Genomic DNA, 24,725 nt, shown 5'->3' with positions numbered 1-24,725 from the left:
AGAGTTTTTCTTCTAAGAATACCACATTTGAGGTAATTTTGCTTAAAACCTCTTTGGATAGTCAGCATGTGATAAAAAAAATGTTCAAAACAATTTTCAGAAAAATGTCTTCTGAGAAATGTTGGGTCAGTTCTAAGAAATGTTCAGCTTCCCTTATCATTCCCGATGAGATGTGCTTCATTGAGTTATTCCTCAAAGAGATATTCAATCAACATGGTGTTTAAAAACAAGTTTTTCTTAAGAGACTAATTACGGCATAATGCCCACTGCTTCTCACACATCCCTTTGGCAGTTATAGCCTAAATAATAAGCTTTGAGCATGAAGAAGTGATCTGGTTTTAAATTCAACTGATCCATGAGATTGACTGATGAATCTTAGAATCTCAATGCCTACAGAACATGACTTTGAAAAGCAATCAAGCAGCCATAGTCAAGAGACCTTTGTGTTTCTAATCCTAAAATTAAATATTAGGAAGCAGAAGGGAGCATTCCAAGATTTTGACTGCCTTGAATTTCAGGTGAGAATTACATGCACAGGCTGAATGCATGATTATTCCCATCACTATGATATAAAGGCTACTACTATACTGACCAGTTTGCTGTCAGACTCAGGTGTGTCTTTGATCATCCATTTAGCATTGTGACATGCTCAGCAGTGGCATCATAATTCCTTCTTTGTTGACACCTTGTGAAAATGCAAGAGCCCTGTACTCCTTTGTATACAATCAACCCAGAGCACCACCAGGATTTATAGAGGGAATTTGTTAATCACCCAGTTGCTACAAGAGCCTTGTTCTCTTCCTATCTAGGCACTCTAAGCTAGGATATGGGAAAGCTTTGGGTCTCCAGTGTTGATGATCTACAGCTCCCATCAAGCTGATGTTGGTAGGAGCTTATGGGAGTTGAACAACATCTGGAGGATCACAGGTTCCCCATTCCTATCCTTCCATAATGGACCAATATGCAACCTGCCTCTTCAGTTATCTCAATTTCAGTGGATAAATGATAAGGCAGCCTTTGCTTAGATACCCCTGGATCTGGATATATCTGGAAGGTAAGAGAGAAAGTAGATGCTATATAGCATAAAAAATTATGTTGATGTGAGTGCAAGCTTTTAATAGTCACAAAGCTCCTTGCTAAAGCTGGGGAACAGCTAACAGTTCACTGATCTACAAGTGCAAATATTTGAGTTATTTGAATTATTTCACTATGTCTGTTGGTAATTTACACATGTTCTGATAATTCTGATTATTGATGGCATTGCATTTCAGAGGATAACTATATCTTGCAGCTATCACTTAGAGGTGTTGGTGATTAAATGGTATATAAAACCTGTTAAATAAAATAATAAATACCTTGCCTCACTTGACCAACCCAGTTTATAACCACAGATTATTTTGACATGTTTGTTCCATCAATAAATTCATGACATAATTCGGAATCATCCAAAAGACAAAGTTATTTTGTTTCTCATGTTCTTTAGTTGTGGGAGCATGGTTGCATTTCCTGACTGATCCAGGGTGAGCGGGATCACTAAAATTCTGGAGCCATGATTGCCTGGTTGATATTTTGTAAAGCATTCAAGTTGGTCTCAGGCTACCTTATTAGGAAGAAGGATGATATCATTTGTATAGCCTTTATGCCAAAAATCCTAATACACTTGCAATATCAGAAAGGCAGCAATCTTTGCATTATGGGTTTCTATCCACCGAGTGGCTCCCTCAGCCATTTTGTAAAGCTCACCTAGGGGTGCCTTATTTCCAGAAAAAGCAGGCAGGTTAATCTAAGCACTCAAATTCAAAACAGTTCACCTTTGTCCTTGTTTTTCTTATATCATGGGAATAATTTAAGCGAGACTTGGAGGAACAAACACCTGAATAGGACTTATTGGGAGACTTGAATCCAGGACAAGATCCCTTTAATTCAGATGGGGGCAAATACTAGAATAACATGAGGGGAGAGTAATATTGATCGCACAAATTGTTCTTCTTCCCCTTCAACAGATTAAAAGGATGTTGACATTAGAGAGGAGAAATGAAACCACCATTACAGAATTTGTCCTTCATGGCTTTGGAGAACTCCAGGAGTTACATATTCTTCTCTTTGTGCTGTTTCTAATCATCTACATCATGACTATGGCTGGGAACCTGATCATTGTCACATTGGTTGTGACTGATCAGCACCTCCACACCCCCATGTATTTCTTCCTGGGCAACTTGTCTTGCTTGGAGACCTGCTATAGCTCGACCATCCTCCCCAGAATTCTGGCCAGTTTATTAAGCAAAAACCCAGGTGTATCCGTTAATGGCTGCATTGTGCAATTATGGGCATTTGTGTTCTTAGCAGTAACTGAGTGCTATCTCCTGGCAGCAATGTCTTATGACCGTTACATAGCAATATGCCGCCCCTTGCATTATTCTGTCCTTATGAATTTCAAGGTTTGCCTGCAGCTGGTAGCTGGGTCTTGGATTGGCAGTTTTGTCATAGACACAATATTGTTAGGTTTTATACTACAGGTAACCTTCTGTGGCCACAATGTGATTGAGCATTTCTTTTGTGATTTCATTCCATTGATGAACCTGGCCTGCAGTGATGCAAGTCAGGTGAAACTGGTATCGGCTGTTCTGACTTCTATCTCTACCCTGCCACCATTCGTTCTGACTATAGCATCATACGTATGCATCATCACTGCCATTCTTGGCATCCCATCCACCACAGGAAGGCAAAAGGCTTTCTCCACTTGCTCTTCCCATCTCATTGTGGTGACCATTTTCTATGGCTCTCTCACCATAGTGTATCTTTTACAAGACAACAATCAACTGAGAACACTCAATAAGGTATTCTCTATCTTTTATACCATCTTGACACCTCTGCTTAATCCCCTTATATACAGCCTGAGGAATAAAGAGGTGAAGGAGGCCTTAAGGAGAACAACCAACAAATGTGCTAACTGTATAAGAGTTCATTGAATTCTGTTTTCTTTTTCTCTCCCCCCCCCAATTCTAACAAAAATATTCTCCCATTTACTCCAATGTAAATCTGAAACACTAAAGTCAACAGGGTTTTACTTCAGATTTAGAAACAGCAGTGATTAATGATCTTCCTAACATGTAGCCTTGGAAGCAGCGAGCATTTGGGTAGCACTTTTCAAATCCATACGCTAATTCCTATCAAGTTGGTTCTGGAGCTGTGCTACATTTGGTCATTTATTATATATATAATAATAAATGTATGTATGTATATATATATATATATTTGCTTTCGTAGATTTTCACGGGTACAGGAATGCAGGTTTTGGTGTCTTCGGGTGTCTTCCCGTGTAAGAGTCGGGGTGTCTGTGCGACGTTTCGATGAGGTCTCACTCGTCATCTTCAGGCTGGTGCTTTCGGCTTCTTGTTACTGGAACAGAGCAGAGTCTGGTGTTTGAGTTCCTATAAATACTGTTGAGGGGTGTGGTGTATAGCCTCCAACGTTCTGGGCAGAGAGGAAGTTCCTAGATTAGTGTGCCTTTTCTTCTTTTGTTCCTTAATTACTTGAGGGATATCTTGGGTGATTTCATGAGTGATATTCTGAATACCACTGGGTGGGTCATTAAGTGTAGATTAGTTGCTAAAGCTTTCGTGTCATGACCTCTTGAGCTTGTGAAGAGTTTTTCTGAGAAGATGGCTGTGCTGCATTTAGTTGTGCTCTGGCTTGGCTTCGTGTATAGGGGCGAGCTGTGGTTTTGTGCCTTGTGCCAGCCAGATCTGTGTAGGGATTGCAGGGGGGTGCAGCATCCGGAGGTGCCACTATAGTTTGGCTACTGGATGGAGTCTGTAATATGTCTGTGGAGAGGGTCTGGGTTTGGGTCTGGTGTGGTTGATTGGTGACGGCGTTCTGTGTGCCTCTGGTTCTGGTGTCGGTTTTTGTGGGGAGGGCTAATTTCCAGATGTCTGGCAGGCGGGACGTGTCGTCACGCTTGTTCATGTTGTGAGGGTGTTTCTCTATCTCGATGGCTTCCATGATTATTCTCTTGTGGTGATGTTCCATGTTAAAGAGCAATTTGGAATCTGCAAAATTAATTTCGTGTCCTGTTTCTTTCATGTGTTGGAAAAGAGAGGAAGTTTTTTCTTCTTTTTTGACGGCATTCTTGTGTTCTGCGATACGTGCATTTATTCGTCTGTTTGTTTGTCCAATGTACGTGGCTGGGCAGACTTTGCAGGGTATTTCATAGACCCCTTGGTTTTCCAGCTGGATTTTGTCTTTTGGGTTTCTGAGGATATTGGCTATTTTTTGGTTGGTGCAGAAGGCTGTTTTGATATTGTGTTTATGGAGGATTTTGCTGATTTTGTCTGTAGTGCCCTTGATATAAGGAAGGAGGGCCATGCCATTGTTTTCTTCTGTGTCTTGGTTTTTGGGGGGTGTTTCTTTTTGGATTAGCTTCGTAACCCTGTTTTTCTGGTATCCATTGGCGATTAACACATTTGAGAGATTCTGTAACTCAGTTGTCAAGTGGTCTTTGTCAGCCAGGCGTTTGGTTCTGGAGATGAGAGTCTTGGCTACGGAGTTTATTTGTGCAGGGTGGTGGTGTGATTGTGCATGTAAGTAGCGGTTGGTGTGTGTTTTTTTCCGGTAGATAGTGTGTCCTAGGGAGCCATCAGGTTTTTTGTAGATTAGGACGTCAAGAAAGGGGAGTTGGTTGTTGTCTTCTATTTCCATAGTGAATTGTATTTTGGGGTGTAGGCTGTTGAGATGTGTGAGGAAGCTATCTAGTTTTTCTTTCCCGTGTGGCCAAATTACAAAGGTGTCGTCAACATATCTGAGCCAAAGTTTGGGTTTGTGTTCTGACTTGTCTAAAGCATTGGTTTCAAAGTGTTCCATGTACAAATTTGCGATGACCGGTGAGAGGGGTGATCCCATAGGTGCTCCTTCTATGCAGAATCCATCGCTTCACACGTTACTAACTCCTTCCAGTTCATAGAAACAATAAAGAAACAATACCTACATCCCGATGACCTACTTGTGAGCTTCGATGTTGTATCTCTCTTCACTCAAGTGCCCATTAATGAAGCCTTGACAGCCATTCAAAACAAATACAACCCCCCCAAATACATCCTGGACCTGACCAACCACTGCCTAACCAACACGTACTTCATCCACAATGGACAAAGATACAAACAGATAGAAGGAGCACCTATGGGATCACCCCTCTCACCGGTCATCGCAAATTTGTACATGGAACACTTTGAAACCAATGCTTTAGACAAGTCAGAACACAAACCCAAACTTTGGCTCAGATATGTTGACGACACCTTTGTAATTTGGCCACACGGGAAAGAAAAACTAGATAGCTTCCTCACACATCTCAACAGCCTACACCCCAAAATACAATTCACTATGGAAATAGAAGACAACAACCAACTCCCCTTTCTTGACGTCCTAATCTACAAAAAACCTGATGGCTCCCTAGGACACACTATCTACCGGAAAAAAACACACACCAACCGCTACTTACATGCACAATCACACCACCACCCTGCACAAATAAACTCCGTAGCCAAGACTCTCATCTCCAGAACCAAACGCCTGGCTGACAAAGACCACTTGACAACTGAGTTACAGAATCTCTCAAATGTGTTAATCGCCAATGGATACCAGAAAAACAGGGTTACGAAGCTAATCCAAAAAGAAACACCCCCCAAAAACCAAGACACAGAAGAAAACAATGGCATGGCCCTCCTTCCTTATATCAAGGGCACTACAGACAAAATCAGCAAAATCCTCCATAAACACAATATCAAAACAGCCTTCTGCACCAACCAAAAAATAGCCAATATCCTCAGAAACCCAAAAGACAAAATCCAGCTGGAAAACCAAGGGGTCTATGAAATACCCTGCAAAGTCTGCCCAGCCACGTACATTGGACAAACAAACAGACGAATAAATGCACGTATCGCAGAACACAAGAATGCCGTCAAAAAAGAAGAAAAAACTTCCTCTCTTTTCCAACACATGAAAGAAACAGGACACGAAATTAATTTTGCAGATTCCAAATTGCTCTTTAACATGGAACATCACCACAAGAGAATAATCATGGAAGCCATCGAGATAGAGAAACACCCTCACAACATGAACAAGCGTGACGACACGTCCCGCCTGCCAGACATCTGGAAATTAGCCCTCCCCACAAAAACCGACACCAGAACCAGAGGCACACAGAACGCCGTCACCAATCAACCACACCAGACCCAAACCCAGACCCTCTCCACAGACATATTACAGACTCCATCCAGTAGCCAAACTATAGTGGCACCTCCGGATGCTGCACCCCCCTGCAATCCCTACACAGATCTGGCTGGCACAAGGCACAAAACCACAGCTCGCCCCTATACACGAAGCCAAGCCAGAGCACAACTAAATGCAGCACAGCCATCTTCTCAGAAAAACTCTTCACAAGCTCAAGAGGTCAAGACACGAAAGCTTTAGCAACTAATCTACACTTAATGACCCACCCAGTGGTATTCAGAATATCACTCATGAAATCACCCAAGATATCCCTCAAGTAATTAAGGAACAAAAGAAGAAAAGGCACACTAATCTAGGAACTTCCTCTCTGCCCAGAACGTTGGAGGCTATACACCACACCCCTCAACAGTATTTATAGGAACTCAAACACCAGACTCTGCTCTGTTCCAGTAACAAGAAGCCGAAAGCACCAGCCTGAAGATGACGAGTGAGACCTCGTCGAAACGTCGCACAGACACCCCGACTCTTACACGGGAAGACACCCGAAGACACCAAAACCTGCATATATATATATATATATATATATATATATATATATATATATATATGCTGCCAACCTTAAGAAAAAAAAATGGTGGTAAACAGCAACACATCAACAATAAAATTACAATCATAAAACAAATGCACAATGCCATGGAGACTCATCCCCACTGCCACTTCTTCCTTCAGCACCATTGTGTCACATGAAGTTACAGGCTGCTTTACAAACCACCTGATGCATTGTGTGTTGTTGTCTGTAAAGAATACCCAACATTCAAGATCCTGACTGTGTGTAGATGTACCACATGACTGGGGCACCTGATTGTGCATTTGTCCTGATTGCGCAGTGCATCTTCCTTTGAGCAGGAGCTTAGACATTGGGGTTTCTTTTCATGCAACCCTGTGCAACATGTGTTTGTTGAATGAAGAAGATGTCACTGGAGAGACTCACTGGAATAATTCTGGGGTTGGGTCAAATGTCAAAAATGTTTTTAAATAGTTTTTAATTTGTGCTGTTTTAAATTTCGGTTTTAAGGTTTGGTTTTTGCTTGTTGGGGGAGGGATATTAGTTTAATTTTTAGTAGAACTGTGAATTTTTTTGTTTTGTTTTTTAATTAGTTTCTACTGTTTTATATAGTTTGTATTCTGTTCTTAAGGGGAGAGAGCCAGGGCTGCCTGGGAGTAGGCCCCAGCCAACAGAATGGTTGGGGCAGGTTCCACGGGGGACACACACAATCTCTGCACTCGGACATACTGGGACACCCGATCTCAGTGATCACGGGTAGGAGGAGGAGTTATGCTAAGACCAGACCATGTCATCACTGAGGAGGCAGGTTGTGTTGTTGTTTGAAGACTATCCCTGCCTCCAAGTCTGGTATTGACCGGATGGATACTGGAAAGCCAAGAAGGTGCCTCTTTTAAAAAACTCTGTGAGTTCAATCAAATTCTTTATTTGATCCTCTCCTGCACCTCCTTCTAAATCCCCTCATTGCTGTTGACTTGGGTATCATTTTTTGCCACCCTTCCCTTGTCAGTTGTAAAATCCATAGTAAAACATACTATGTTTTAAACAAGGAGAGAATCACATATTGTATTAATGAAAATTCCTCTCCATCATTCTTCCCACTTTGTATAGAAACTAGCTACAAAGTTTGGAAGGCCAGAGGTAACCTAGAGGGAAACCAAGAACATCTGCTAGTCTCCCCCTTCCATGTAGATAGCAGGAAGAAGATCCATGGTAAAAGATCCATGTCTCAGAGATTTACAATATCTTCATGGCTCCCCATGGCATTTCAAAAGCCCTAAATGCCTAATATCTTTCAGGAAGACAGGGCATTTAGCCTTCTAAAAAAACCAATTGACCTCAGTTTGGGGAGAATCGTTGGCATAAAATCCATACTGAGGTTGTAAGACTCATTGCTTCTCACACTTTCTTTCCCTTGCAAGTACTCTGCACTTCTTCTAAGAAGAAACAAACTTGTAGAACACATCTTACCTCGGCTAATATTCCTTTTCCAATCTAGATGGTCCTTCTTTGAACTCCTCTTTCTTTTCTTTTACTCTGTTAGGATTTTTGGGTGTTTTAGTATGGCTTCAGGGAGACATTTCAGAATTGAGGGGAATCTATCACTGTACATGTGTAATATTGTGAAAAGCTTGAAAACAGACCTTTGTGTTATAATATGAATACTTATAAATTAACAAATAACTAAAAAAAGGAATCAAGTGATGTATATTCCAATGTATATTGTCACTCATTTTGTATCACATGAAATTGCATGTGACATGGTAATTATTGCTTGAACTGTTTATCATTTGGTACACTATAGAATGTTTTTACATGTAAAAATACAAACACATACCACACATTCCCATGAGTCTTTTCTTCTGAGTTTGATTAGACTCCTGGGAGTAATAGAAGTAAATATGGATAAAATCCAGTGCAGCATCTCAGTATAGAGAGCAGTAAGAGAAATTGCCTCCCTAACAGCTATGGGGAGAGAATGGTGTGATACATTGAAAAGGCAAATCACATTGGCTGCCCAGAAAAACAACACAGAATGCAACCAGGCATGAAAACGAAGCATGTAAACACTTTCATGAAATCACCCAAGATCTGCCCACAAACAGCTTGGTAAGTCTATTTGAATAGATGACTTTTCAATTATTTTATTTATGACCTCCTGGATAAACTGTGTACATAGTTCAGGAAGATCTAGAAACCAGAGTTTTACAATGCAAAAGCCCATGCTCAGTTTGTCCCAGCCAGGGTTAATGGCTAGGAATAGAAGACATCTCACATATTTTATTATTGTAAATTCCTTGGGGGTCTCTTTTATTGTGAGAAGTGATTTATGAATTCAGTGAACCTAATGAAACATCTAGAAGCAGAACCTTGGAGGCATAACAGACCTACTGGATAAAAAGCAAGTTTTATCACAAGTTAAATATATTTATGGGTTTCCTAGTAAGAAATCTGCAAAGGTCAGATGTGCAGAATAGCCACCATGTCACCAAGAATTATACATTTTCATTCATTAAAGAGAATATTCTGGCCTGCACATCCTCATTCCACATAGAAGAGGCCAGGTCAGCCTATGTCGGTCTTAGCAAATGCATACTGGAAATGTGAAATGGACAAAAACTGTTAAATCTCTGTCACATGAAATTCCATGTAACATGGAGATAACTAATTGTGCCTCCTTTCTTAAATAAAGGTTTATAAAGATAAATATTTAAATAAAATAGGGACATGGGTGGTGCTGTGGTCTAAACCACTGAGCCTCTTGGATTTGTGAATTGGAAGGTCGGTGGTTCGAATCCCTGCAATGGAGTGAACTCCCGTTGCTCTGTCCCAGCTCCTGCCAACCTAGCAGTTTGAAAGTATGCCAGTGCAAGTGGATAAATAGGTACTGCTGCAGCAGGTAGGTAAACAGTGTTTCTGTGCACTCTGGCTTCCGTCACGGTGTTCCATTGCACCAGAAGTGGTTTAGTCATGCTGGCCACATGACCCAGAAAGCTGTCTGTGGACAAACACCAGCTCCCTCCACCTGAAAGCGAGATGAGCTGTGCAACCCCATAGTCACCTTTGACTGGACTTAACCGTCCAGGGGTCCTTTACCTTTTACTTTACCTTTCTTAAATGTGTTTGCTCCTCTTTGCAGGAACCACACACAAGCACTATGTTCAACCAGTCATCTGGAATGGTGGAATTCCTTCTGCATGGATTCTCTGATACTCAGGAATGGGAGACATTTCATTTCATTACTTTCCTGGTCATTTATCTGATGGCTGTCACTGAAAACCTTCTCATCATCACAGTCATCACCTGCAGTCCTCAGCTTCACAAACCCATGTACTTCTTTCTAGCCAATCTGGCATTCCAAGACCTTGGCTCCATATCTGTCTCAGTCCCCAAATCCTTAGCAAATTCCCTGATGAACACCAATACCATATCATACAATGGATGCATCTGTCAAGTGTCCTACCTTCTGTTTTTTAGTATATCTCATTTTTTCCTCCTTGGCATCATGGCGTATGACCGCTACATTGCCATCTGCAATCCACTGCACTATGAGACTGTGATGAACAAGAAAGCATGCGTCCAACTGGTGATCAGTTCATGGATTTGTGGGCTTCTCTATTCCACAGTATACACTGGAAGTACATTTACAATTGAGTTCTGTTCGAATGACATTAATATGTTCTTCTGTGAAATTCCACAGCTATTCAAACTTGCTTGCTCTGATTCATATCTCATCACATTTTGGGTTATTTGTGTTGGTGCGTCTCTGGCTTTTACATACTTTGCTCTGATAGTTTATTCTTATGTTCAGATCTTCAGGGCAGTTCTCAGAATTCCTTCTGCCCAGAGAAAGGAAAAGGCCTTCTCAACTTGCCTGCCACACCTTATTGTAATATCTGTATATGTTGCCAGTGGTTCATTTGCCTATCTAAAGCCAACTTCTGGGTCCCTATCAGCCATGGATCTTGTGGCTTCTATGTTCTACTGCATGTTGCCTCCAGTTATAAACCCAATAATCTATAGTATTCGGAATAGGCAACTGAAATCAGCATTGTGGAAGTTGATTGCAAAATTTTTCACCCCAATTTTTCTTCCCCAATTTGCAATTTGTTTCTCTTCCTGTAAAAATATAGTAAAACATTTTTAAACATACAGATAAAACCTGTGTTGAAATCTTTATTTTCATTTCAGTTGCAAATCTTTTGAGAACACACTTGCTAATTAATAGTAATTGTTGTTGTTTAGTCGTTTAGTCGTGTCCGTCTCTTCGTGACCCCATGGACCAGAGCACGCCAGGCACTCCTGTCTTCCACTGCCTCCTGCAGTTTGGTCAAACTCATGCTGGTAGCTTCGAGAACACTATCCAACCATCTCGTCCTCTGTCATCCCCTTCTCCTTGTGCCCTCCATCTTTCCCAACATCAGGGTCTTTTCCAGGGAGTCTTCTCTTCTCATGAGGTGGCCAAAGTATTGGAGTCTCAGCTTCAGGATCTGTCCTTCCAGTGATCACCCAGGGCTGATTTCCTTCAGAATGGATAGGTTTGGTCTTTTTGCAGTCCATGGGACTCTCAAGAGTCTCCTCCCGCACCATAATTCAAAAGCATCAATTTTTCGGTGATCAGCCTTCTTTATGGTCAGCTCTCACTTCCATACATCACTATTGGGAACACCATAGCTTTAACTATACGAACCTTTGTCAGCAAGGTGATGTCTCTGCTTTTTAAGATGCTGTCTAGGTTTGTTCTCCTTCTTTAATAGTTGCTGTTATGTCCAGATCTTAAGGATAGTTCAAAGAATTCCTTTTGCACATAGGTGAACGCAATCAGTGTGTGGACTGCAGAGCTCTATTCCACAGCATACATGGGAAATAGTCTGAAAAAAATTATGTGTCAGTAATAGTCTATGGAAAAACCACAGTTGTTATTATGTGTTGTCTGAATTGGTGGGTCTGTGGAATGTTCTTGTTCTAATCATTTTTCCTTCTTTTTAGATTTAGCTTTAACTATACAGACCTTTGTTGGCAAGGTGATGTCTCTGCTTTTTAAGATGCTGCCTAATAGATTCAGAAATTGATCTTTAATTTCTGTGCTCCATTAGAGTAATAAACTGTTATATAGGTTCAGCAATAGCTCTTACTATTTTCATGCTCTGTTGCAGAGTGGATTTTTTTTTTTAGTTAATTTACTTGTTTTGTACTCATTTTCACACATATTTTTATGTTGATTCTGCTGAATTGTGCCAGGTCCATGGCAAGTTAGAACTATGCTTTCAGTTTGATTGTATGTGTGATTGTATTGGCCTAATACCGTATTGGCCTGAATATAAGCTGCACTTTCCCCCCAAATTCTGACCGTGAAAGGTTAAAGTGCGGTTCAATTTGCAACCTTACAAAAATTGGCTTTTATGATATTGCTGCTGAAACAGACATATGGTAAAAGGGAACAAAAAAAAAGTTTTATTGCCGATTTGCGAGCTTGAGACTGTTGTGGAATTAATTCTAATGTCATTCATCGCTTTCACTTGCGGGTGATTTCTAGTACCAGTAGGGTTTTCTTCTAAATCTGCCATTTACGGCTGTGAGTGCCTGCGGAATTTTAAGGGAGCGGCTTCTATTCGGGTATTATTTTTTTACTCCCCTCCATTGAATGTTAAAGGTGTGGCTTATTTGTGGGTGTGCCTTATATTTGGGCCAATATGGTAAATCTCTATTCAGCAGATTTCTGCAAGCAGAACACTTCCTTGATTGACAGAATGTGATTGTCCTCAGACTCATGTAATTTAGGGGAGATGGCCCCATGGAAAGTGGACTTTCTGTATTCACAGAGTTGCAAACATTCTGGGAAACATGAGCTACAAACCACCCACCAAGTCCAGTTTTTGCTTTGAGTCATAGAAAAGCATAAAAAAGAGGGCAGGTGGATTGGGAGATCTGGTGAAGGGTAAGAGAACAGGGCTCCCCAGATGCTCTGTGGTCTTAATTACCCACGGCCATGCCTCCCACAGGTCCTGATTGGACAGTGGGGCCACCCCTAGGTGGGTTCCGCCCAGCACCAGTGATGTGGCCCAGACAGCAACAAGAGAGGCGTCAATCTCCACTCCACCAGAACACTACAGGGCCCCCAATACCTGGACACAACAGCGCCCACCAGAAAAAAGGTGAGCGGATTTCTCAGATACATTTGTACCTTGGATCCCAAATGCCTTGGAGTCGAATATTTTGGCTCCTGAACTCCGCAAACCTGGAAATGAATGTTCCCATTTGTGAATGTTCTGTGGAACCCGAACTTCTGGTGTGGCTTCCTCAACTTTCGATTGGCTACAGGCTGCAGGCAATCGGAAGCTGCACCTTGGTTTCCAAAAGTTTTGGAAGTCAAGTCAAACAGACTTCCAGAATGGATTCTGTTCGACCTCCGAGGTACGACTGTATTTAGAACAAGCTTTTTAAGGCTTGCACCTTTTCCAAATCTTTTAACACCCTGTAGCTATCAAAAAGAAAGGATATATAATGTTTTTTAAAAATAATTTAGCCTCACCTTGAGGGAATGTTCAGGGTGGCAATAGAGGATATATTATTTATTAATATCCTTCCTTACTTGCGCTAGCATGTTCCTTTGCTTAGCACATTCCCCTTTACACAGCAGAAAACTTGTGGCAGGCTCATTAGAACCTCTTACTATTATGCAATTCAATCTGCCTCAGATTGAACTGTATGTTCCTGGTAAGATCCCCTTTTAAATCCCTCCTTAAAGAATAAAGACACGACAGTCTTATTCATAAGCAATAAAAAGAAAGTTTACTCACGATCAGGCAGAGCACAGTGTGATCCCTGAAGGCAGGCTTTAGGCTTAAAGTTACAAATGTATAAAAACAGGTTTACCCCATAAGGGAGTTGACCTGAGGGACTGCTTGGCTGGCAGCCAGCAGTTCATTCCAGGAAGTTGGCAGGACAAAAGGAAGATGGAAAAGAGAGAGAGTGGCAGCATGCCTTGTCCTTTTACCAGGTCTGGAAAGGTCACACCCACCCACTAGTTACATGCAAGGAAGGATGTTCCAGGGCAGGAGGAACAGGAAGCTTTGACTGGCTTGACCAAACATTCCCTTGCATGTCCACTCTAGGAAAACAAGGAATGTTGTACTTGACTGCTCTCAGTGGATTACATCCCACACACCTTGGGTATAAAAGCTAATGTTTCTTGCCATAGCAAAAAGGTGTTTTCTCTCTCTGAAGAACCTTCACAGTGAGGTAGTAAGACTTGTTGCTTTTCTCACTTTCCTTCTTATTCAACAACTGGGCACTCAAATCTGAGGAGAACAGATAATTGAACATCACAACCACAGCATAAATTATATAGAATAATTAAGAAATCATCAGTAAAATAATTACAAATCACCAGTGTAACAACCACCTTCTATAGAACACTATTAAGAAAGCTACTAAAAGAAATTAAGCTAAACAGAACAACCATAACAAAAGTCATATTATAAGATTCACAAGGCACTATAGCTGCAGGTAGCAACGAAGTCCGAAAATAAACAGATTGTGTTAGATTTTAGCAGGAGTATACTTACGTTGTCCACATGGATCAGAGGCGTGCAGTGAATCTTTTTATGGGGATACGTTAGGGCCAGAGGTGCCAGCTTTTAAGGGTGATTTGGGGCAGGGGCAACATCTGTGTGTGAGCATCACCCCTCCTTCCCTAAGCCGGACAGAAGCTTCTCCAGCTTTGGGAAGGAAGTGCCTGGCTTTAGTACTTTAATACTCTCATTTACCAGGAATATTGAGGGGACAAGCCTAGTTCCCTGGTCCACTGACTGACTGCCATGGACACGGATCAACAATATTCAAAGTTTATTTGGGAAGTATAACACAGGTTGAGCAAGGAGCTAAACAAAAGATTTATAGATGCAAACATTTTCCTAAGAGATTTATATTTGAAGCAGGGCTGGAACTCTTATCAGGCAAAGTGAGGGGGCCACTCCAGTTTTGTTGGTCAAATACAGTGGTACCTCGGGTTACACAAGCTTCAGGTTACATACACTTCAGGTTACAGACTCCGCTAACCCAGAAATATTACCTTGGGTTAAGAACTTTGCTTCAGGATGAGAACAGAAATCGTGCTCCGGCGGTGCGGCAGCAGCGGGAGGCCCCATTAGCTAAAGTGGTGCTTCAGGTTAAGAACAGTTTCACGTTAAGAACAGACCTCTGGAATGAATTAAGTACTTAACCCGAGGTACTATTGTAGTGACATCAAAATGCTATTTATTTCATTTTAAATTATCGTCAGAGTGCAGAAGAGGAATTTGTAAAGGGCTTTTTGGTGTGTGTTTTTGCTTCAGGTGCCCAGATTTCTTGATTTGGCTTTTTTTTTTTTTTTTTGGTAAAGAACTCTATCTCACTGGAATTCTGCACATACTGTTTTATTTTGAACAGTGTGGATGTTGAATGGTTTCTTTAAATGTAAAGGTTCATCATTGTTCCACTCCATGTGTATGTCTTTAAGGGGCCAGAGCAAGGGCCAGAGCAAGATAACGAGACCCAGCTTTGCAGCTGTGAAACATAGCAGGTGCTGCTGAGTTGTATTTGATTAAGGTGTGTCAGCATCTGGGTGTAGTATATAAGGAGCAGCACCTAGCTCTCCCATTACCCTGGGGGATGGGTTGGTGGTTGGGTCATGTTTGTTTGTTAATATATTTAGTGTAAATGGAGTTTTTGTTTTTCTTATTAAAACCTTCTTTAAGTTATTTTTGAGTCCCTTCTTTTTAATGCATGATCTCCCCAGCAAGCTCTCTGCAGCGTTACCATACTGCAAAAAGCCAACAGTGGATGGTACTGTCACACAGAGATAGCTGCTATAGTTCAAGCAAAGTGTAGTTGGTGATCCACACCAAATATCCTCCCCATTGCTGGGTTCATAACTGGTGGCAACATGCAACAAACATAGATGCCACAAGATCTGTCTATATGTTGTGTATCTTATTTGCTGGTTCTGTATACAAATTATCCAATGGCCTATTCTATTCAAAGATTCTTGAAGCAGTAACTTCCGGTTTTCTGTGGGAAGAATGGCAGTGTGTTTCAGATCATCCGCTTAAAGGACGACCATTTCGGGCTGGTTTGAGCAGTGGGGAGAGTGCTAGGACTCAGTACCCCCAAAAAAACACTCCACGGAAGAGTGGGGCTTTGAGGGGACTGGCAGAGTGAGAGGAAACTCATTGTGATCCTCCCTTTGAACTCACCTCTGTCTCAGCAGCAAGGGGGGGGGGGAGGGAAAAGCAATTTGAGTTCGCTCAATTCAGCACCAGCGCACTCATCAGCCATAGTCACAAGCTGCCGTCGAAAGCAGCAGATCTTCCAATCAAGGTAATTAAGAGCCAAAAACTGTATAGAAGAAATTAGGCACTAAAATTTAATTTAGCAAAAACGGAATCTGTCTATATGTCGTGTATCTTATTTGCTGATTCTGTATATAAATTATCCAACGGCCTATTCTACTGAGAGATTCTTGAAGCAAACATATTTTAAAAAACATTCACAGACATTTTCCAGCAGTCGTCTGCTTTATACAACAGTTGAAATTAAAAGAATCAGCAATAGCTGTTATGTTATTACAATTTTTAAGAAAAAAAATAACTTGGAACATGATAGATATTATATTAATTATATTAAGTATTATATTATAGGAAATATTTTTAAAGCATCTTAGTGTTATAATGGAAATAATTATAAATGAATGAAAAAGAAACCAAGTGATGTACCGTATTTTGCGCCCCATAAGACGCTCCGGCACATAAGACGCACCTAGTTTTTTGGGGGGGAAATAAAGAAAAAAAGGTGCGGGGCTGGAAGAACCAGGTCGGGGAACAGTGGGAAGGTACGCTCTGCCTCCCCGCTGTCCCCCGAGCTTGTGGGGCTGGCGATGGGGAGAAGTGCACCAGTCCCGGGACAGCAGGCAGCTCTGTGCCGCCATCCAGAGCGGGGCGGGACTTAGCGCCCCGCTCGGGATGGCGGCGCAGTGCTGCGCTGGTCCCAGGACCGCAGGCAGCTCTGCACGGCCACCGGGAGCGGGGCGGAGCTTCTCCCCCAGCTCCCGGTGGCCGGGCAGAGCTGCGCTGGTCCCAGGACCGCAGGCAGCTCTGCTCGGACACCGGGAGCGGGGCGGAGCTTCTCCCCCGGCTCCCGGTGGCCGGGCAGAGCTGCGCTGGTCCCAGGACCACAGGCAGCTCTGCACGGCCACCGGGAGCGGGGCAGAGCTTAGCGCCCCGCTCCGGATGGCAGCGCAGAGCTGCGCTGGTCCCAGGACCGCAGGCAGCTCTGCACGGCCACCGGGAGCGGGGCGGAGCTTAGCGCCCCGCTCCGGATGGCAGCGCAGAGCTGCGCTGGTCCCAGGACTGCAGGCAGCTCTGCACGGCCACCTGGAGCGGGGCGGAGCTTAGCGCCCCGCTCCGGATGGCAGCGCAGAGCTGCGCTGGTCCCAGGACCGCAGGCAACTCTGCACAGCCACCGGGAGTGGGGCGGAGCTTCTCCCCCGGCTCCCGGTGGCCGCGCAGAGCTGTGCTGGTCCCAGGACTGCAGGCAGCTCTACGCAGCCCTCGGAGCCGGTCTCCCGAGGGTTGCGCAGAGCTTCCTGAAGCCTGGAGAGCGAGAGGGGTCGGTGCACACCGACCCCCTTCGCTCTCCAGGCTTCAGCGAAAGCCTGCATTCGCCCCATAAGACGCAGGCACATTTCCCCTTCATTTTTGGAGGGGAAAAAGTGCGTCTTATGGGGCGAAAAATACGGTATGTACCTCCATATATTGCTACTCAATCTACGTATATCAGGTGAAATCCCATGTGACGTAGTGATTCTTGCTTGAAACTTTTATCATTTGGTATTCTAATAGAACACTTTTACATGTAAACAGTAAAATACACATGCATTCCACACATACGCCTGAGAATTTTCTTCTGAGTTTATTAGACTCCTGGGAATGGAGAAACGAAATATAAATAAAAGTAATTACTGCATCTCCTTATTCTGTTAGTCAGTGAGGAAAACTGTAACCGAGATCACATCTTAAACAGTGATGGAGAGCTAAAGATGTGACAGATCATACTGGGTGATCAGAGAAAAGCAGAAAATGAGCAGACATAAAGCAGAAGCAGCAACAACAACAAATACCACCACATAAAATTGTATTAAATTCTCCAGGATCTGCCCATGAATAGTTTGGTGAGTCAGTTTTTATGGATCACTTCTCAAGTGGCTTATTGAGTATCAACTTGATAAAAAACCAATTTATCACAAGTTAATTATATTGAGGGCAATTCTGGACAAAACATTAAGGTTCAGGTGTGCTGAGAAGTTAACATGTTACCAATATCTGTTTTAACATTTTCACTCACTGGTCAACAACAAATTTGTTGTCTGCGTTTTTTCAGTTTTTTTAGGACGAATCTGATGCGCTGAATCCAAAAATCACATTGGTTTTGCTCAATCAGGTCAAGTTTTTGAGCTATGGCCACATGTCGGGTTTTTTACATTTTTGTTCACATGTACGCTTGTGTGGAGCATTTTAGAAGAAGTTGGTGGGGGTAAAATGCCATGTCGAATAATTGTTTTGATTGGAAATGATTATTTTAATGACAAGAAGTATTCAGGTCCGATAATTCTGGGTGATTATGTCGACAAGGGATCAGTTTGAAGTCATAAAACCTCCTTTTTTTCTCGGAAGAGAAGGACTTGGTGTACTGTGCAGATGTTTTCAAATTTAAATACCTAGGAGTCTTTTTTCACTACAACCTAAGCTGGAAGCCACAGATTCAGTATCTACTAAACAAAGGGAAAACAATACTCTATTCTCTGCTCCAATTTTTCGCGGCCGACGGAGCCTCCCACATCCCTTCTGCTTTGAAGGTATACCACGCAAAAGTGGTTTCCACCCTCTGTTATGCTGCCCCGCTCTGGGCCCCAGGGTCCAATTTAACATCGCTTGGGACATTGCAGAATCAGTTTCTCTGTCGCCTCCTGAAACTCCCCATGTGTGTGAGCAACGTAGCCATACGTTTGGAGTTAAGGATTGCATCATTGGAGACCGTCATCTGGAAGCGAGTCTTTGACTACTGGCTGTCCAGCTGGCATAGGCTTCCCGACCATTACCTTTTTCAGTGTCTCTGGCGAGACGACTTTGTCAATCCGTGGTTAGGAAAAATCCATGCCAAACTCCTGAGCATCGGAATTTCCCCAGCAGACTCCCTAAAGATGAACTTATGCTCAGCCAAAAGCCTTATAGAGCAAAGATTAGCAGACATTGAAAATCAACACAACCTCGCTTGGGGTGGGGGCGTTTGCTCCCCCAGGTATCACGGAATAACCCCACCACTTGGCCTTCCATCATACATGTCATCTCTTTCATCTGTACACACCGACTTGCATTTATTCGTGCAAGGTTCAATGTCCTTCCATCGAACCTGCTGAGCCACAGATTTTCTAAGGGTTTGGTGTCTCCGTTATGCGTGTGTGACGGGAAAACTGTTGAATCTCTTCCACATATAATGTTCAACTGCCCCCTACATAGCATAGCCAGGACTAAATTCCTAGGTCCTGCTTTACTGCGCTTGGTGGGCCGGCCTGTTGAGTCACACGCCGCACTACTTTTGCAGGATACAGATCCTTCGGTAACTCTGCAGGTGGCGAGATTCCTGAACGCGGTTATCTCACACACAAAAACAACTAAAAAACAACAACACCAAAACTAATCGGACAGTTACCATGAGAGTGCATGTCGGACCTCGTCTTCAGTTTCTTTTTCTGTGATCCGTCCCTTGGAGCTCTCTGGGCCCCAAGCTGTTATTTGGCTCTGCTCATTGACCCACCCTAGTACCATGATGTTCACCCTTTGGTGTCGAATATATCGGTCCTTATGCCTCTGTGCTTTTATGTTGTACATATTTTATGGGCTAATAGCCGTAAATAAATAAATAAATAAAATAAACTGTGCAGATATTGCACAGCTTCTGCTCAAGCTTGGAGTGCCACAGTACGAACCCAAAGATTGGAGACTGTTCATTGACAGCAGCAAGCGATCACTGAAATGTGTTCTGCTACACAACGGCAACCAGTTTGCCTCTATACCCCTGGCTCACTCGAGTACACTGAAGGAGAACTATGAAGAGGTGAAGTATGTGCTGGAGAAAATTGGTTATGATCAGCATAAGTGGTTTATTTGTGTTGACCTGAAGATGGTGAACTTTTTGTTGGGACAACAGTCTGGCTTCACCAAGTACCCATGTTTTCTGTGCATGTGGGATAGTAGGGACCGTGCTCAGCATTACACAAAGAAGGACTGGCCTGTGCAGGAGGAATTGGTGCCTTGCAAAAAAAGGAACGTCATCAACAACCCTCTGGTGGACAGAGACAGAATACTCTTCCCACCGCTGCACATCAAGCTCGGCTTAATCAAGCAGTTCACCAAGGCTCTGGACAAGGATGGCTTTTCCAGGATTGACCATGGAGAAGTTGAAAGTGGCATCTTTGACAGTCTTCAGATCCATCAGCTCATCAGAGATCCAGAGTTCGGAAACTCAATGAACGAAGTGGAACTGGAAGCGTGGAAGGCATTTATTCTGATAGTGAATAACTTTCTTGGCAACAATAAGGCCAGAAACTACGCAGAACTTGTCAACATGCTGACTGCTTTCAGAAACCTGGGCTGCAACATGAGCGTCAAGATGCACTACCTATTTTCACATATGGACCGGTTTCCTGAGAACCTGGGTTCAATGAGTGACGAGCAGGGGGAGAGTTTCCATCAGGACATGAAAGAGATGGAGACCAGGTATCAGGGTCGCTGGGATGCAGTCATGATGGCTGACTACTGTTGGACTCTGAAGAGAGACCTCCCTGCCGCTGAGCATTCCAGGAGTTCCAAGAAATGGAAGTTCAAGCCCTGAAGTTTGAAAAATGGTGAAGCAACATGCAATTTACGTGTACTTACCTTTATCAATGCCCACCATTCAGTTTACAATAAACTTGACCTGATGGAGAGAAACGGATGCCACTTCCTGATTCAGCAGTGCAAAAATACCCTAAATCAGTTGTAGAAATCTAGACAACATTCAAAAAGTAAAAAATTGTTGCCCAGTGATTTGCATGAGGCACTGAAGAGAATGTGTCAGCTGCAGATTCTCTTTGCTGGTGCATGCTGGAAACCCGTGACATGGAAAAAGGCATCATTGAATGATGGGGATCATCGTGGTCTTTTGGATTATGATGAGAATTAATGCCTGCTTTACACACACACACACACACACACACACACACACACACACACACTTCTGGCAGTGGAAAAGGACAGTACTACTAAACAAGCAGGTTTTCAGGTCAGAATTTCATGCTTCCACTCAGCATAAGCACCCTCCCTCCCCCCAAAACCAGCACCCCAGCTAGGACTGATGCACCACTCTTAGAGGTCAATTTACCATATCAAGAGCTCCACCCCTTAAGACACTTAGTGGAGTTGCAAATTTTCTAACTGCATTATACTGGGAGGAATGATTTCAGATGCCATCCCCACTTGAAGCTGCACCAAAGTAGAACAGTGCTCCAGTGGCAGAAACAGAATGATTAGTTGCCACTTTTGTAGTGTTAGACTGGTTAACTTAGACCATCTCTACTGAATGGTTGTTGCAGGAAACGCTCACTGAAGCCTGAGACAAACAATCTGATTCAGTTAAATGTCTTGAGAATAATGTTTTAATGTTTTTGGTACTGTATTCAGCAGGTAAAGCCCTGCAACAAGATGGCTTGTGGAGGGTTTCTGCTCAGGGAAGCAGCAGCTGCCTTCTATTCCCTCTCACCTCAGTTCCTCTGTTTCTTTCCAACAGTCATCAGTAATATCCAAGGCAACACGATGGCCAAGTACAACAATGCAATATCAATATAAACTCTTTATATAATCTATACGAAACATTGAACAATATGAAATATTTTTATAATATGTAATACTAACCACTTAGAGATTTCACATTTTTAAAGGTGTATACTTTTTAATTTTAAGATGAACAACAAACAAATGTTTATTGAAAGAGCAATGGTTTCTGGCTTACCTAGGTCAATCTATTTGATCACATGGGGAACCTGCATGAAAGCCTCTGATACTCTTCTCCTTTCTAAAATGGGTTTGTTTTCTCTTTGCAGCTACCAAATACCTACACAATGTTCAACCAATCATCAGGACTGATGGAATTCATTTTGCATGGATTCTCTGATACTCAGGAGATGGAGACATTCCGTTTCATTGCTTTTCTGCTTATTTATTTGTTGGCTCTCATTGAAAACCTTCTCATCATCACAGTCATCTCTTGCAGTCCTCAGCTTCACAAACCCATGTACTTCTTTTTGGCCAATCTTGCATTCCAAGACATTGGCTCAATATCTGTCACAGTCCCCAAATCCTTGTCAAATTCCCTAATGAACACCAAGACTATTTCATACAGTGGATGCATCTGCCAGGTTTTCTTTCTCATTCTTTTTATTGGATCTCACTTGTTCATCCTTGGTATTATGGCATATGACCGCTACATTGCCATCTGCTGTCCACTGCACTATGAGACTATCATGAATAGAAAGACATGCATCCTACTGGCAATCTGTGCATGGGTTGGTGGGCTTCTGTATTCTACAATATACACTGGAAGCACATTCACATTTGAGTTCTGTTCCAATGAAATCAACCAGTTCTTCTGTGAAATCCCACAGTTATTTAAAATTGCTTGTTCTGATTCATATCTCATCGCATTTCGGGTTATTTGTGTTGGTATATCTCTAGCCACTACTTATGTTGCTCTGATAGTTTATTCTTATGTTCAGATCTTCAGGGCAGTTCTAAGAATTCCTTCTGCCCAGGGGAAGGAAAAAGCCTTCTCAACTTGCTTGCCACATCTTATTGTAATATCCTTATTTCTTGCCAGTGGTTCATTTGCCTATCTAAAGCCAACTTCTGGGTCCCCATCAGTCATGGATCTTGTGCTTTCTATGTTCTATTGCATGTTTCCTCCAGTTATGAACCCAATAATCTATAGTATACGGAATAGGCAACTGAAATCAGCATTGTGGAAGATGACGGCAAATCTATTCACCCTATTCTTCCCCAATTTGCAACGTCTACAGCACTGATTACGTTTCTCTTTCTGCGCAAAAATAGTAAAACAATTGAAAATATTTTAAATTATTTATAATAAAGATAAAACCTAATGATTTTGAAATCATTATTTTCATGTCTGACGCAGATATTGGAGAACACACATGCTAATTTATAACAATTCATAAAGTATTACCGTATATGCGTTCAACAATGGATCTTATCATTTTTATGCTCTATAACAGAGTTGAAACATTTTAGTTAATTTACTTGTTTTCTACTTCTTTTCACACATATATTTATGTTGATTCTGCTGAATTGTGTCAGGTCCATGGCAAGTCAGAACTATGCTTTCAGCTTGATTGTATGTGTGACTTTGCAGATGTGTGCCCGCATTGGCCTAATAAATCTCTATTTAGCAGATTTCCGCAAGCAGAACACTTCCTTCATTGACTGAATGTGATTGTCCTCAGACTAATTTGAGTTAGTGGAGATGGCCCCATGGAAAGTGGACTTTCTGGATTCACAGAGTTGCAAACATTTTGGGAAACATGAACTACAAACCACCCAAAAAGTCCAGTTTTTTTTTACTTTAGAGGCATAGCAAAGCATAAAAAAGAGGTCAGGTGGGTTGAGAGATCTGGCAAAGGGTAAGAGAGCAGGGCTCCCCGGATGCGCTGTGGTCTTAATTACCCACGGCCACGCCTCCCACAGATCCTGATTGGACAGTGGGGCCACCCCTGGGTGGGGCCCCAGTCAGCACTAGCGATGTGGCCCAGATGGCAACGAGAAGGGTGTCAATCTCCAGTCCCCGCCAGATCACTGCAGGGCCCCCAATGCCTGGCCGCAACACTGCATTACAGAAAAAGGTGAGTGGACTTCTCAAATACAAGATTCAGGTAGGTAGCTGGGTTAGTATGATGCAGTCAAAATAAATAAATAAATTGTCCAGTAGCACCTTAGAGACCAACAAAGTTTGTTCTGAGTATAAGCTTCAGAACTGTGCATGCATATGAAAGCTTATACTCAGAAAAAACTTAGTCTCTAAGGTGCTACTGGACAATTTTTTAATATTTTAATTTATTTCTCAGATACAGTCATACTTTGGATCACAAATGCCTTGCGAGTTGAATGTTTTGGCTCCTGAATGCCGCAAACCCAGAACCCGAATGTCTGGCGTGGCTTCCGCGGCTTTGGATTGGCTACAGGAGCTTCCTGCAGCCAATTGGAAGCCACACCTTGGTTTCCAAATGTTTTGGAAGTCGAACGGACTTCCGGAATGGATTCTCTTTAACTTCCGAGGTATGACTGTATTTAGAACAAGCTTTTTGAGGCTTGCACCCTTTCCAAATCTTTTAATACCCTGTAGCTATCAAGAAAAAATGAGATTTAATTTTTTTTTAAAAAAAATAATTTAGTCTCAACTTGGATATAAAATGATTGTTGCCATAGCAAAAAAGTGCTTTCTCTCTCTGAAGAACCTTCACAGTGAGGTAGTAAGACTTGTGATTTGTGGGGGTCTGTGCCACTTGCAAAGCAGGGGGAAGAGGTAGAGGCTGTGCAGTTAGAGATAGAAGAAGAGGAGGCAGGGCAAGAGGTGCAGGAAGAGACAGAGGTGGGTGACACAGTGCCAGAGAGAGTCGGGCTGAAAGGATCAGCTGGAAATGCACACAAGTGAAATTGCCAGTCTTTTGCATGCACCACGCCAGAAGAGGGGCTTTAAATATGCTGGAGTAGACGTGGGCTTGGCATGCCGTTGTTCCAACTTCTGGGATGAAGCACAGGTGTGAAGAAGGAGATGCCCATCTAGCTATTTA

At 42.6% G+C, this 24,725-nt stretch overlaps 1 protein-coding gene across 1 annotated transcript; it reads left to right on the top strand.

The window, feature by feature from the left end:
- Window positions 1–735: 735 nt before the first annotated feature.
- On the top strand, window positions 736–22,943 carry LOC309517527 (uncharacterized protein; the record flags this gene model as incomplete). Its single annotated transcript, XM_082196752.1, has 5 exons — window positions 736–1,054; window positions 2,004–2,960; window positions 9,930–10,376; window positions 12,847–12,945; window positions 21,966–22,943. The coding sequence occupies exons 2-5, from the start codon at window positions 2,013–2,015 to the stop codon at window positions 22,941–22,943; spliced, it is 2,472 nt and encodes an 823-aa protein (XP_082052878.1). The 5' UTR covers window positions 736–1,054; window positions 2,004–2,012.
- Between the last annotated feature and the right edge of the window lie 1,782 nt (window positions 22,944–24,725).

The sequence above is a fragment of the Podarcis vaucheri genome, assembly GCF_965113315.1.
Source record: "Podarcis vaucheri genome assembly, chromosome: 13".
NCBI classification, from domain to species: domain Eukaryota; kingdom Metazoa; phylum Chordata; class Lepidosauria; order Squamata; family Lacertidae; genus Podarcis; species Podarcis vaucheri.
Note: the sequence above shows the minus strand (reverse complement) of the source record. Positions and strands in the feature narration are given on the sequence as shown.